The sequence below is a fragment of the Botryllus schlosseri genome, chromosome 3 (genome assembly GCF_051294905.1).
Source record: "Botryllus schlosseri isolate E-star chromosome 3, Bs_hap1, whole genome shotgun sequence".
Classification (NCBI taxonomy): Eukaryota; Metazoa; Chordata; class Ascidiacea; order Stolidobranchia; family Styelidae; genus Botryllus; species Botryllus schlosseri.
The window spans coordinates 29,388,599-29,403,717 of NC_137238.1; the positions used below are offsets into that span (position 1 = coordinate 29,388,599).

The 15,119-nt window shown below is 41.5% G+C and overlaps 2 protein-coding genes across 3 annotated transcripts; both read left to right on the top strand.

Moving 5' to 3' along the window:
• The first annotated feature begins 2,177 nt into the window (after window positions 1-2,177).
• On the top strand, window positions 2,178-3,509 carry LOC145436338 (uncharacterized). Of its 2 annotated transcripts, XM_080313690.1 has the most exons (5): window positions 2,178-2,495; window positions 2,559-2,830; window positions 2,890-2,951; window positions 3,018-3,194; window positions 3,394-3,509. In XM_080313690.1, the coding sequence occupies exons 2-5, from the start codon at window positions 2,736-2,738 to the stop codon at window positions 3,507-3,509; spliced, it is 450 nt and encodes a 149-aa protein (XP_080169816.1). In that variant the 5' UTR covers window positions 2,178-2,495; window positions 2,559-2,735. The 2 variants fall into 2 exon arrangements, with proteins under 2 accessions (XP_080169816.1, XP_080169815.1); XM_080313689.1 differs by having other exon boundaries at window positions 2,178-2,830.
• A 6,455-nt stretch (window positions 3,510-9,964) lies between these two features.
• LOC145436339 (uncharacterized) lies at window positions 9,965-11,191 on the top strand. The gene has a single exon (XM_080313691.1). The coding sequence runs from the start codon at window positions 10,063-10,065 to the stop codon at window positions 10,864-10,866; it is 804 nt and encodes a 267-aa protein (XP_080169817.1). The 5' UTR covers window positions 9,965-10,062; the 3' UTR covers window positions 10,867-11,191.
• The last annotated feature ends 3,928 nt before the right edge of the window (window positions 11,192-15,119 follow it).

Below are 15,119 nucleotides of genomic sequence, written 5' to 3' on the forward strand. Positions count from 1 at the left end.
TATACTAAAGCAATGGCGCACTCCAATGATGTAACACCAACGGTTCCAAGGTTAAGTATACGACAAAGCCTATCTTGGGGATCCTTTCCGTAGTGTTCGATGTTTCTCGAGTCCCCGCGGCGTCATTTGATATGCGTGATCGCATAGTCAATTAATCATACAGAATTCAATAACGAAAGTTCCCAATGTGCGCTCAGAAGTGGTCAACAACGAAGTACTTTACCTTTTCGAAGTACTCAAGTAGATAATCCAATTTCTCAGGAAGGATTATTATATTCTACCGATTGGAGATAGACAGAATCACCAAAATGCAGAGCCTTTTTCGCGGAAAGTCCAGAATTTCCGTCATGCTTCGAGCATAATATATATGGAGTGACCAATCTGTTTCCATGAAAGTCTCAGTCCATTTAATTTGTATTTATGATCCATGATATATTAGTCCCAGTAAATAGAACTAAGCAAAGCGTTTGGAATTGTACTATCCACCATATTTTCAGTTCAGTTTCTGTATTCAGTTCAGGGTGACATACCGTTATGGTTTAAAAGAGGCATCGGGGAGAACAAAAGGTACAGAACCACCATATACGTCGAAACACCTTGAAAACTACACAACAGACCATATGACTGCCGGTGTCAAGGTTGCAATATGAATGTCTTAGTCTGCGTCTTAGTCATAATGGAAATAATGTTGTCCTATCCATGAGCATTAGTATCCTATATAACAGGGGTTCTTAAAGTATGGGTCGCGAAGAGTTTAATTCTGGGACGCGACTGCATCAGAGAGATCTTTTACTATGCACGTAATATTGATTGAATATATTGCAACAAAAAAATTTCTTAGCACGAGTTCCTGTGAATAGTTAGTACAATCCGATGTCACTGTGTTTGGTACTATAGCTAATGAGCGAGACGCGTAGAGAAAACGTTACTTGAACATGAAAATGGGCCGACCTTTGTATTACAAAAATTGGTTTGGTCCGAAGATTCGTCCAGCATTATTTTCTCTGGAAAACACACCGTCGGAAACCGTTGGGATGTTTTAGTGTGGGGTGTGCAACGAACGGTTACGGTAATATGGATAAACAGGCATTTGGTAAGCCAACCATTTCCGCACTGGGACACGGAAAGTCATGATGATTTAGCCCACATACGACCGGGCCGAGTGTCGTTCCAGAAAGATCGGCAGCGATAAAACCTTGTTCAAAATTGACCGTCGCTGGTTAGCCAAAGCCTTCGATATATATATGTCCGTTTGTCAAAATGCTCGGCACTGAATATTCCCGTCCATGCAATCTGAGTAATAGTCAGCGGTATAAATGCAGTATAAATGCGGCCCCCGGAGGAAAACAATGCGATCCAATTTCGAATCGCGTGCGTCAGGCATGTTTGCGTTGCGTACAAATGTTGCTGCGTGTTTTACTATATACTAATTTCGAAAATGTATTCTTTTTGATGTGTGAAGCTTGGATCGCGTGATGTAATTAAAACTCATATTTGGGTCTCGGTCTTAAAAGAGTTAGAACCACCGCTCTATAATCTGGTCCGTTCGTAGAGTCACAGAAATCTTTCGTCTGAAACAGTATCGTCAGTATATACTGTGTGGTATCCCACAACACGACTGAAGTGGATACCGTGTCGTCTCGATGCCATTCGTTGCCACGATGTCCATCGATGACAAGCCCAACGTATAGTTAGGATGCGAAGAGAACTGATCACGTACGGCGTAAAATTTCTGCAGAACACGGTAGTTTTCCGGAAACGTTCACGGCTAAAAACAAATTTTCAAACAACGGGATTTCATACAATTCGCGTGGCATTTTAAATGTTCGCTTTACGTTATCAAAGTTCGTGTCGATTGGAAAAATGATTTGCCGGACGAACGAATAACTCGACTCGTGATGCACCGTTTATAGAGCAGTGTTTCCCGGGGTTTAAGATAATCGTTCCACATTTAAGCTATAACGATACAACTGACAAAGTTGGCGCGGGTAAAACCACCTATGTCGGAACTACGAATATATTTCCGCCGTAGGCTAGAAAACAAGGTAAGCATGCGTCATATTAGCTCTCGGCGTCTATAACGCCGTGCTTAATGTTTATGCAAACTAATTCTTGGCACGTGATTCGAAAGGAAATGAATAAATTAAGGTTGCGATCCCCAGTTTAGTGTCTAAGGCCTTGATTTCACGGGGAGCGAGTGAGTCGGCCGAGCCGTAGCGAGAACGAGCCTTGCGTTTTCACTGATGCCGTGACAGTGATCGCTAGCACTGGCGCCACCACGCGGTTCGAGACAATGGTGCAGAATAGTCGAGAAAAGCGCGCGAGAAAGTTGTATTGCTACGAAGCTGCGACCTGAAGGAAGATGGAGGAAGAGCAATTAATTGTGGAAATTAGGGCATATGAGTGTCTGTACAACATGGGCATCAGTGCGTATAGGGACACAGTTCGCAAGGATAATGCATGGAGAAACATAGCCGATTCATTAAAAACTACTGGTGAGTGCTTCTTTTATCGCACTACGGTACCGCCGTATGCATACAAAGTTTTGCTTCTTTCAGTGGAAGATTGCAAGAAAAGATGGCGGGCAGTACGGGATAAATATCGAAGAGAGTTGGACAAAGAAAAGAAGAACAACCGGTCTGGATCGGGAAGAAACTGCTGCGCTGAGTGGGAGATGATGCCGCGGCTCGAGTTCCTGCGTCCGCATACGACAAATAGAAAGTGACTTTGCAAAAATGTCAATAATATCCATCGATATCATTTCATTTTTTTTTGTCAGAACTACTTCGAATTTCAGCAGTAAGCGAAGTGCCGTAGTGCTGAATTCAAGGTACAGTCGGAGTAAGATTGCAGCATTCGTTTGTAATACAACTCTCGAAATAATTTTAGTGCAATATCCGACAATGAACATTCAGATGCGGGATGTTCAATTCTATCCGATGGCTTCCCAGGTTCGTAGTTTTCAAGCTCAGTAAAAATCAATTTGACGCGTCATATTTACTACCCTATACCTATAGCTAACCCAGAATATACAACATTGGATTTTTCGGCACTGGGTCCTGATCAGAATGACGAGTTTCTGCTAGAGGGTACAGCTGAACCACCACTCGCTGCTCCTGAGCCGTCAACCAAGAAGCGCAAGACAACTGATGACCAAGATTTGACACAAATTTTGGGAGCAATAAACAGTCTAAGTGAGTCTTCCAACTTATGCGTTCTCTATTCATCAGGAGTAGGCTACTTCTATCTTTTCAGAGTACTCAAGTAGTGCTATTTGTCACATATTTTCATTACTTATCCAAACGGACTACTTCAACTTCAGCTTGAATAGCAACATTAACTACTTTTACCACATCGGTAAGTGCTCATCAAATCAAATGTTTCATTTTCCAGATCGTCCGCAACAATGTGAGCAGAATAGTGCTGCGATGGTCTTTTTACGGGGCTTGGCCAGCCCTCTATCCTCTTTGAGCCCTCAAAGGCAGATGAAATTTAAAGTTCAAGTATGAAAGCTCATGGTAGAGCTAATGGAGGGGGAGATTGAAGCGAACGACTAGACACGTCTGTCTCAATTAACTCTGAATAAATCTTGTGAAACTAAGAAACCAGTGTATTCGTAAATGTCAGGAACATGCAAGGCAACAATAAATTATAGTAAAAAACAACTGTAAGACTGAACAGCAACATAACACAAAACACGTGTTGCTCTCCTATATCAGCAGTCCCATCAAGTTCTAAAGACATGATCTGACTGCCAAGGCACTGATCCTTCACTACCCACGAAGTAATCAGCATAGGCAGCGCGAACTCTTGCAGCTTCAGAACTGTATGGTCTCCCCACTATCCGGAGCCTAGTTAAGTCTGTAGCGAGGTTTGCTGATTCTTCATTGTCTGTAGGTTCAGGCAAACCAATTTTCTCATCGCATAAAAAATTATGAAGGACTGTGCTTGCTTTGACGATAGTGTCAACATGTTCAGGTGCTGCATCAATGCGTCCATACAGTACTTTAAATCGAGCAACCAATATGCCAAACGCCATTTCAACGACTCGACGCGCATGAGAAAGTCTGTAATTGAAAATCCTTTTCTTATCATCCAGATTAGAGCTGGAATAAGGATGGAGTAGATTCCGCTTTAAAGGGAACGCCTCGTCCCCAATAAGCACTGGTGGAACAGATTCAGTCTGACCAGCTAGAACTTTATCTGAAGGCAAGTCCAACTCTTCATTAAAAAGCATTTTGCCAAATTTAGATGATTGTAAGATCCGAGAATCAGGACACTTTCCGAACCCACCAACATCTACCACAACAAATTTACAGTTCGCATCGGCTACGCCAAGAAGTACGACACTGTAAGTTTTTTTGTAATTGAAATACATGGAGCCTGAATTTTTTGGTGCACGGATTTGGATGTGTTTTCCATCTACTGCTCCTAGGCAGCTGGGAAATTGACGTTTTCTTTCAAATTCCTTGGCAATCTTTGCCCATGATTCTTTGGTTGGCGATGGCATCACAATTGGCTGCAGAGCATCCCAAATGGCTTTGCAGGTTTCAGGAACAATTTTTGACAAAACTGTCTTGCTCATTCTATACCTTGTTGCAAGATTTGTATAGGATCCTCCGTGAGCTAGAAAGCTGTAAAATATAATTCAAATTTGAGGACTTGACATTTCAAAGCACGGCAAAAAATCGCGTTCACACGGCCATGATATGCAACAAGTAATGGAAAGGGATGAGCAAAATCGAATCACAGCCAATACAAATCAGTCTCATACAGGTCGGTTCCCAGTAAGAACTGTCATTGGAAGTTAGCAATGAAAAGCGCAACAGCAACAATGAGGTCATCCCGTTGATTCGATTCATACATGATGAAAAATCATTCAATTTAGGACAGTAGCCTACTAACGAACCTCAGTATCTCTTAAGCTAATCTGCAAGCTTTCAATAAACCACTCTGTCATAATAACAAAAATCTTGGCCTCTTGTCAAGTTACTCTGGTTCAAAATTAGTGATTCGTTTTACCCACCCTCACGACAATTTACAGAGAATCTTCCATCCAATTCCCAAAATAGAATTTCAATGATCACATCAATAATCAATATACTTACTGCAGGGTTACTCCCAGGCGCTCTTCGGCACTGATAGGCTTCCTCATGTTTGTTGTAATCTTGGTTATAGATTCTTTGACATGATCAAGGAGTTTATAGAATGTTTCAGCTGGCATTCTAAAATATGTCCGGTACTTTTCCGGTCGGTGTAATCTCAAGTCCGGCACTAATATATGATATTCACCTGTAAATCAAGAGAATATGTATATCAAGGTATTAATTCAAAATATGTTGTTACTACGCAATAGAAAGATACACTGATAGATACACTGATAGATACACTGAAAGATACACTGGTCAACACGTTTTTTGTGTAAGATTTCACAGGAAATTGGCCACCAACGCTAATTTATATATTACCGGTATATTATACAAATTAATACACATTTATAGGTTGTGGGCAATATTTTACATATTTTTCTAATATTATTTGTTTGTAGCAGATCATTTAGCAATATTGACCAGCATCATTGCGAAGCCCATAATAGAATTCCATATCGGAATGATTTCAGTTGACAATCATTGCCGATGCAACAACGAAAAAGTACCGGTAAGGTCAACAATTTAGATATACCTTTTTGTTCCCTGGTTCGAAGATCTTCACCAACCCAGAATCTCCTCTTCTGTCTTTTTTCAATTTAGATATACCTTTTTGTTCCCTGGTTCGAAGATCTTCACCAACCCAGAATCTCCTCTTCTGTCTTTTTTTATGTTTACAATAAACATACGCAGCTACTAGCACCAATACTTTCTCCTGGTATTCATTCCAGCAATGTTCGCAACTATATTCCACTTCCATAGCGGTCTAGAGGTCTGCTTGTCTAGCAACGCTCGCAAATTTCTCGTTGCGATACGTTCTCGAAACGCGCCAGGACCGTGCGGGAACGTGAAAAAGTGAGCGAGAACGAGCGAGTCAACGGAAATCTCCAGCGAGGCGTGAAGCAAAGAAATAAACAACGACATTCGCTCGCCGTGAGAATGCACGCTCCCCGTGAAAACAAAGCCTAACGCATGTGATCGATACCCAAGAATCAGTGCCGACAAATGACAGGAATGTAATACGCAATGCGATATTTGGTAGTCGAATTGGAACAACGTAGCTTTTCTATTATGATAACTAGGGCAAGTTTTTGCAACTTTTTGTACAGCTTCCGGCAGTTTCCTAAATGCTCAGAAGTTATGTAGGATGGTGTCTTAAGCTGTTTGGGGGAATCGTATATCGCAACTTTTTGCAACCTTTCTCCATTTTTTCATGCAACTTTGTGCAACTTTGTTTTCGGTTTTTCATGCAACTAACTTTTTACCGGAAATATTCGGCACTGTATATGAATATCTCGCTTGACTATTTTACTGTCGTCCAAATTTGAGGTCCTTTCTGATTTGACGTACATTGCGGCTAGACCGCCAAAGATTATATTGTCACTGGGTCAATTTTTTCAGGATATTCATTTTGTTGAAGCCGCAAACATCGAGTTTTGCTACAGTGCCTTGGTTTCGGATCGATTCGAGTATCTCATGCCCTAATTATTTCAAGGAACTTGTCCGTAAATGCAACTTTTCAGCACAACTTTCGTGAAAAATACATGCAACTTTTGTGAAAAATAAGTGCGCAACTTTCCACGGATCGGACTGCAACAAAAATTTGCCCTGATGATAACTACATAATTCAATGTTTCCTCTAAGCTGCGCACTTGCGCAAATGCGCAGTGCTGACACCGTCTCTGCGCACAGAAAATCTAAGATGCACACAAAAAATCCGAAGTGGTGACCTTTTTTTAGTTGTTACGCACTGTTGCCCAAGGGTCTGCGCAGTGAGATTGTGAGTGTGCGCAGGCTCGTCAAAAATTAGAGGGAACATTGCTACATATGTAGGCTCTTCAACTTCATACTATAATGACAAAAGGCTGCCAATGGTCCTAAGCGCCTCAATCGAAAACACGAGATCTGACGGTTGCAGAATTATCCAGTTACAATATTCAAATATATTTTAACGAAATCGTGTTTGAAGAGATCAAGTGCTATGGAAATAAAATCAGACTGCTTTAATACTGACCTTAATAACTTTCTGTTGGCTTTATTTATGTTTTCCATACATTTGGGCGTATCCGTCAGATGCCGTGACACAGCTTTGCCGAATATATTACCACAATATATAATGTCGGTACACTGTACCGATAAACGCATACAACAGGGGCACAGATTAGGGTCTACGATTCTAGCCCTTTAATAAGGGTAACCTTACCCACTGACGTACATATATATCTGAACGGACTTTTATTTGGCACCAAAATCAGATTTGAAACTTCTGCAATTATTATAATCACATTTGTAATATGGAAAGGTTGAGGGATTGAAGACTTGAAGTTGAAGATTGAAATTATATTTCGATCCGATTTTAACTAAATTGAAAGAACCACCGAATTCAGGAAAGTCCCCTAATTTAAAAATCTTTTCTCCACAATCCTACTTTGTGGATACGTTACTTTGTGAGGCGCATCAGGTCATCATCATCATCATTGGTTTATTAGCAATTTTTATCAGATGAATACGCCACAAAATGCGATACAATGAAAAGACAGGAAGATGTCGAAGCAACTTGGAGTAGTGTATGGAATCAGACTCCCACCTTGGGCTAGGCCAGGGGTTTTCAAAGAGTGGGCCATGGCCCACTGGTGGGCCACAGAGCATTTTGAGGTGGGCCACAGAGCCATTTAGAAAATTTCAGAATTCATGTAAGTTTAGTTATATTTCTTATGTTATTCGCGACAAAATATATTCGTATTATCTAATTATACGTAGGCTACATAAAGCTTTTCATCCGACTCTGATCAGACGTAGTGGCACGCATGAAATCAGCATGTACAAATCGAAAACGTTAGGGAGAAACGGTTGCTTTTTCTACTGGCTATGACAACCTACGGCTATCAGCAACTAAAATAATTCCAAGTGTATAATAACTGGAAGATAATGCTGAAGTAACCAAGTATTCCGGCATGGTCATAAGTCGTATTCCGTTGAAAGGGGTATACAATGAACTCGCAATGAAGTGCAATTGATGTACTGATTTACTGTACTTCGGCAGGCCGTATTATTGCAAGCTAAACATAGCCATAATTGCAAATTATTAACAACTTCTGGCGGAGGTATTCTGCACCACCGCAACAACGAATCTTAATGGATTGAGGAATTATCGGAGCGCATTAATATTTGAAGTCAGTTTAAACTGTCCGGCCTGGAAAACATCTACAAGTACATACTGAAAGAGTCACATGAATTCATTGTATCATTGGATTGAATATTTTGAAATCGCAACTTCAGTTGTTTTGGTACCAGACACGCAAAGTACATCATGCATATTGAAAAATATTTCTCTACTTCTCTGTAGTACCCCATTCACCAATGAATTGTTCGATGCTGGCCCAGAATGAATATAATATTCCTCACAATAGTATCACTAAAGTCCCAATCACACAGTGCGGGGATCTGATCATTGTGTTTCGCGACGCGAATGGAGCAGCGGACGAAAATAATCTACTTAGAAGTTTTACCTTATGATCTACCAGGGCCGTAACCGCCGCACCCACATCCTCAATTGGGGGAGCTCGAAGGGGCCCAAGATTATTTCGTTGGTCGATTGTTGAACGGTATTTATTCGACTTGAATTTTCTTTTTCGCGCTTTGCACGATTTCATATCCCGGGAGATCGAGATTTAAATAGCATCAGTTAGAGCAAAAAGCGCATATTTTAGAGAAATATGCATATCGGCGGTGTCCATGCCAACGAATTAAACAGGATTATGACTCCAAGATATCAGGTGGGCCAGAGCACATTTTTAAATCGGAAAATGGGCCACGGCCAAAAAAGAGCTGAGAACCCCTGGTCTAGGCGAAGTAAAGAGAAGGCATGCACACTGAATAAAAGTAAAGATAGTATAGAAAAAATAAAGAAAGAAATAGGGCGCCATGTCATGGGAAGCGAGATCGATAGGTCAGTCGTGGTCCAGTCATTTTGAGGATGGACTGTATTTATTTAGTAGTAATTGCTTGTATTTCGACTCGAATGTGGACATGCTCGTCGACTGTCGGATGGCTGGCGGGATACTGTTCCATACATCAGGTTCGGCATATTTGACAGAGCGATGATCTTTTCGGTCGATCATATGATATTTGGACGACGTGGACGCGCGTGTGTTGTACTTGTGCGCTTTTGATTCCGAGGTAAAGAAGTCATTGAAATATTCGGGGCAACGACCGCAGTGGAACTGATACATAAACTTGGCGATTTCTAGTTTCCGCATATCTTCTATGTTTAGGACGCCAGATATCTTCAGCAGCCACTTGTTGGATGGGCAGCCGGCCCCTTTGGGACCCTAGCTATGATTCGTATAATGTGATTGAACTGGTATATCGGAAGGTTATTAAATCCCTAATTTGAGTACAGGCGTATATGTTCATTGTTCATGAAGGAAACCGCGAAGAAAGGATGGCTATAGGAGCGGTTGTGAATGAACGAATACGTGCTTAGCTGCTTTGATTTATTGAATGGTATTATGAGGCCTTATAGATGTCCTACACTGTAGGACGTACAGCATTGCGTAAATATGTTTACACAATACATACGGTACACCAATTTTCATGAAGAATTTGTCGCGGCGCAAACTTCAGCAAATACAAAGATCCATGTAGTAAATCTTGTATCGTGAATACTTTGCGTTCGCCGTAAAAGCGATGTCTCGTGTTGGAAGCGCGTCATATCTAAAACGATATCACGTGACGCTACGATAACGCAGTCTCCTACATCCTGTTGTATACATAAAGACCAGTATCGCACAGATCGCCACTTCGAATTTTTGAGCGCTGTCGATTCAATATACTGGCCGTCGTAATTATATATTTCCCGTCTTATTAAGCAATAATTTCGTTGATATAGCAGAAGAATACTTATAATGGTGTTATGGCGACTTCAGCAACTCCGCAACAGCCGGCAATGTCCCAGCACGTAACGCAGTTTATGGTTGAAAGCTGTGCTGAAAAAACATCACGAAGTATGATTGCAACTTCAATGCCGGAATCCAGCGGACCCGGAACTGAGAATGATCCACGATTGAAAAAGAAAGCCGCGATATTTGGACTTGGCATAGCAGAAATACTGATGGGGGTATTTTCCGTTGTCTTAACCATAATCGCTCTGTCAATCACGAAACGCGAACAATGGCGATACTCTGTCCACGCTTCGTACCGGGTCAGAAACCCGTTTCCATACTCATCGCCAGGCATATGGGGAGGGGTATTTGTCATTGTCGCCGGGAGTTTGGGTGTTCGCATCAAGTGTGACCCAGCTAGGTGCATGTACATTGGTAATCTGAGTATGGCGATTGTTACTGCGTGCGTCACGTTTTCAGCGTCCTTCGTATCAGGCTTTTCGGCCGGTTTGTCTTATTATTCGCCTTGGCTGGTCGTGCTCCATGTGACTATAACGCTGCTGAATCTCGCATCAATGATTATCACAATTATTCACGCCGCGTTTTGTGGCGGCGTGCTATGCTGCAACAGAAAATCGAGAGTTACCCAACCGGTTGCTTACGCGCCTGCGCATTCAAACGCGTCTTACCCGCAGCCACCGCAGTATGTCCATGGTCTCGATGGTCCTGTCACGATGTCAAACTTGCAGCAGATATCGGTTCAGGGATATTCACAAAGCAGCGGCCTAGCGCAAGTGTTCAGCCATCGACACCAATACAACAGCTTCACCGAATAAAAGGCGGAACCACCGTCTTACGACCATTCAAATGGGAATGCGGTGCAAATGGATGCAAACTCACCTACAATCCTCAACGCTTGATGCAGAAGGCATTTTGACAATCATATGCGTTGAAGTGATATTGTCATTGACCCGATTCCATATTTCAAAAGTGAAGTCAATTCACTGCAGAGAATATTTGACTCGGGATCATTTATAATGCCTTCGAAAACGTGTCTGGTACGCGTCGTATTGGTGGCGATAGCATAATATATACGTTTCAACCTTCTATCTAAACATTGATGTTCGGATGTTGAATTATTCATTAAACTCCTACAACTTATCACACATGTCAAGGCGTTGTAATCGATACTGGTCCTACATTATTCATACGAACAGCATACCTATACTGGATGCGAACTTGGACTTCGGCCTGATCCGCAAATATAGGGATCATGTATAATGTTAACGCGAGTTACACGAGTGGAACAGGCTCAACTCTTTTTGTACTTGTGGCAGTACTTTGCCCTATAGGACATTATTATTTCTGATTTGGTTGCTCCATGAATACTACCTGCCATTAAATATTCGCTTTCGAGCGGTCACACGTTCTCCTGTATGTTGCTATAGTTTTAAATCAGGGTTGTAATAACTCGAGTCCGACTCGAGTCACGATTTTCTGATGACGCGACTTGACTCGAGTCATTTTCTCAAAATACGGAAATGACTCGAATCGACACGAGTCAATCTGTGTATTGACTCGACTTGGACTCGAGTCATTGCGCATGACTCGAACCAAGTCATATGACTCGAGACTCAAACGGACAAGACCGACATTTCATTGTAATTTCGAAGATTAGTAAAGTAGCCAAACTATTTGCATTTCGTATATTGGTACTGGTGCTTGAAAATGCGACCAGAAACTGTTAAAAGTGAGGAAAATGAGTATATTATAAATGCGAACCATTCGATATCACTAAACAAAGTTATAAAAAGTGGGTCTAACAAGACTTTAACAGGTAACTGAGCAATCAACACAATGGCTTGGACTTGGACTCGAGTCATAATACCATGACCCGGACTCGACCCTCTAGCCACTGACTTGGACTCGGACTTGACTCGGTGGTCAATTGAAAATGACTCGACTTGACTTTAGTCAAAACTATAAAAGTGAGATTGACTTGTGACTTGGATCCTTGTGACTTAGTATAACAACCCTGTTTTAAATATTTGCGATATGCAACCACCGTTTCTCGTATCCGCTTTCTGAATGGATTTGTTCAGTGGATGTTGCATAACGGTTCCGCATTTACGGTGTTAATTCTACATTTGACTCGATTGCTCATTTTCGTAATTCATCTTCACAGTGATAATTATCGATGTAATTGAAAGCTTTGACAATTTTGATGGGGCCAAATGTGGCAACGCAAGCGAAGGCAAGCTTCAGTCGGTATTTTTTGTTCGAAAACAATGTTAATCAATATGCAATACAGACGTATGACATCAATGCTATCCCAAATCCACAAGGCAAGTGCCAGAACTGATGTGTTTACGAGATATGGAATCCAAATACTGATTAAGGGTATTCTTAATAGAAAGTGACAATGGCAATATGGCAATACACATTTCTATTTCATTCCACGTCGTCCAAATATCAAATGATCGACCGAACAGATCATCGCTCTATCAAATATGCCGGACCTGATGTGTGGAACAGTATCCCGCCGGTCATCCGACAGTCGACGAGCATGTCCACATTCGAGTCGAAATACAAGCAATTAGCCTACTACAGTGGTTCCCAAACGGTGGGGAATTCCCCACTAGTGGGGAATTTCGGGGTTTCTGGTGGGGAATAGAATCACTTTTGCAAAAATCTTTATGTTAATATTTTCCTTTATTAAATGTCGTTTTGAAATGCCGATCGTATCTCGAATTTTTCTTAGCTCATTTGCAATTCAGCGATTCATAATATCAGTGCATCCAACTAGCGAGAATCGCCTGGATAGCGACGAACGATCTCCAGCAAATGTTTTTATTCATTTGCACACCATCATCGGTCTCGAACCATAGTGATAGAAAAATTCTGCTTCGTTGTAATAAGAGCTCATATTGCTGAACATGTATGCAAGGGAGATCATGGACTTGCTAATTGATAGCACATCCTGACTCGTTACAAATGAAATTACATATTTATGATATTTCAAGTTTTTTTAGTACTGTGCGAAAGTGTAGTTTACGGCGGCTTATATATATATCGCACGCACGAGTTCGTCAACATCAGGAAGTTTATCTGACCCATGTATTATTCGGCATTTACGTATGTAAATTGATGCTACCCCGCGCATTTGGAAGATTTTCAAACCCCTACTATTTTTCTGCTGGCTGCGCGTCTGGGTATAGATACATATTTACGGGGTTGCGTTTACGGTTCCCTGCTATGTTGATTTTATTGTGTGCTGATCATTCCCGGGAATCCTAACAATTACCAATGTTATTGGAGGTAGCATTAGGGTGGATATGGATAAAAAGATTTTAGGTGGGGAATGAAGGCTCGGAATAATTCGGAAGTGGGGAATTAGCATAAAAAGGTTGGGAACCACTGGCCTACTACTAAAAAATACTAGTCCATCCTCAAGATTACCGGACCACGACTGACCTATCGATCTCGCTTTCCATGCATGCCGCTCCATTTCTTGTCGCTTTATTTTTCTATACTATCTTCTTTACTTTTCATTCAGTGTGCATGCCTCCTCTTTACATTGCCTAGACCAGTGGTTCTCAACCTTTTTCGACCCATCGCCCCCCTTATCAAGCTCAACAACGATCATCGCCCCCCAAATTTTGTGTACCGAAAAAAGAGCATACCAACTGTAATCACCGGCGGGTTGACTAAAAAAAAAGGTCAACTTTTTCGCTCGATGTCGAATTTTACACTTTTTTGCAACTAAATCTCCGTGGGTTGACTAAACAAAAAAAAGGTCAGCCGCTTTGACGCGTCATCGCCCCCCTATCGCTCTCTTCGCTATTTTCGCCCCCTGTCGCCCCCTTTGTCCATTTTCGCCCCCTATCGCCCCCTTCGTCATTTTCGCCCCCCTGGACCGCCAAATCGCCCCCTGGGGGGCGATATCGCCCACGTTGGGAACCACTGGCGTAGACCAAGGTGGGTGTCTGATTCCATGGACTACTCCAAGTCGCTTCGACACCTTCCCATCTTTTTATTTCATTTATGTGGTGTATTAAACTGATAAAAATTGCCAATAAACCAATGATGATGATGATGATGATTATGTTCAGAACGCTATAAATCAGGCGGTCAGTACTTCCTGGTATCGAATTTTGCACACACCGATTCCATATCATACTCATAGGAAATAATGTAATTGACTCATTTAACTCATTGGGAGGGATGCGGTACCGGATTTATGTACCATACAGCTAGGGTTGTGTTCAAAACAAAAATCAATTCAAAACGAACATGTTTATATCATGATCCTTGTTTAAAACACGTTCTTTTTATTTATTGTTCCAGGCCAGCGGTCGGGAACCTATGGCTCGCGAGCCATACATGGCTCTTCTGGATATAAGATATGGCTCTTCGACAAATGTTGAATTTTGTACCAAATTTATCAATATTTCAGCAACTTGTGAGTAAATTTGCATGACGGCCAGAATAAATATTCTCATGGCAGCATAAACATGTATTTGGGGGGTCAAGACAGTGGGGCTTGTACCCCTTTATTCAAATTCCCCTGGTCTAAGTTGCTTTCGCGTCGGCGGTTAATTCCACTCGCGAATTATATCTGTCTTGAATGATCATGATGATAGACTCATAGATAATAGACAACATATGGCGACGCTTGTGGGGCCATGCAGTTTTCCAATACACAGTGTCGTACTGATCTACACCGAGAGATAAACTGCCTTGGAAGTGACATTCACAATTACAAATTCAAATTAAAAACAACGCCATAGCTATCCATGTTCCTGATTGGTGAGTATAGCTTTCTAGTACCACCGTAGAAATGTAGTTATGTTACGCCGAATGATTCAGAAGTCGATCAATATGTAGATTTTTGAATCAGCGCGACAATCACATTTGGTTACTCTCAGTGAATATAGATTAGATTTACGATGATTTGCACTATCACAGGCAAGGCTTGGCCCGTCTATGTTTCATATGTGTCTTACCTCTCGTTTCGCGATTTATTTTCGAACAATAAATATGAAAATCCCGTGATTGTGGGAATAATAATGTTCAAAATCTAGTCTTT

Excerpts from the sequence above, each read along its gene's own strand:
- LOC145436338 (XM_080313689.1), top strand. The coding sequence starts at position 2,736 with ATGTCAATAATATCCATCGATATCATTTCATTTTTTTTTGTCAGAACT. Across the intron at positions 2,952-3,017 it reads TCTATCCGATGGCTTCCCAG|CTAACCCAGAATATACAACA; the intron begins GTTCGTAGTTTT and ends CTATACCTATAG. Across the intron at positions 3,195-3,393 it reads GGGAGCAATAAACAGTCTAA|ATCGTCCGCAACAATGTGAG; the intron begins GTGAGTCTTCCA and ends TTCATTTTCCAG.
- LOC145436339 (XM_080313691.1), top strand. The coding sequence starts at position 10,063 with ATGGCGACTTCAGCAACTCCGCAACAGCCGGCAATGTCCCAGCACGTA.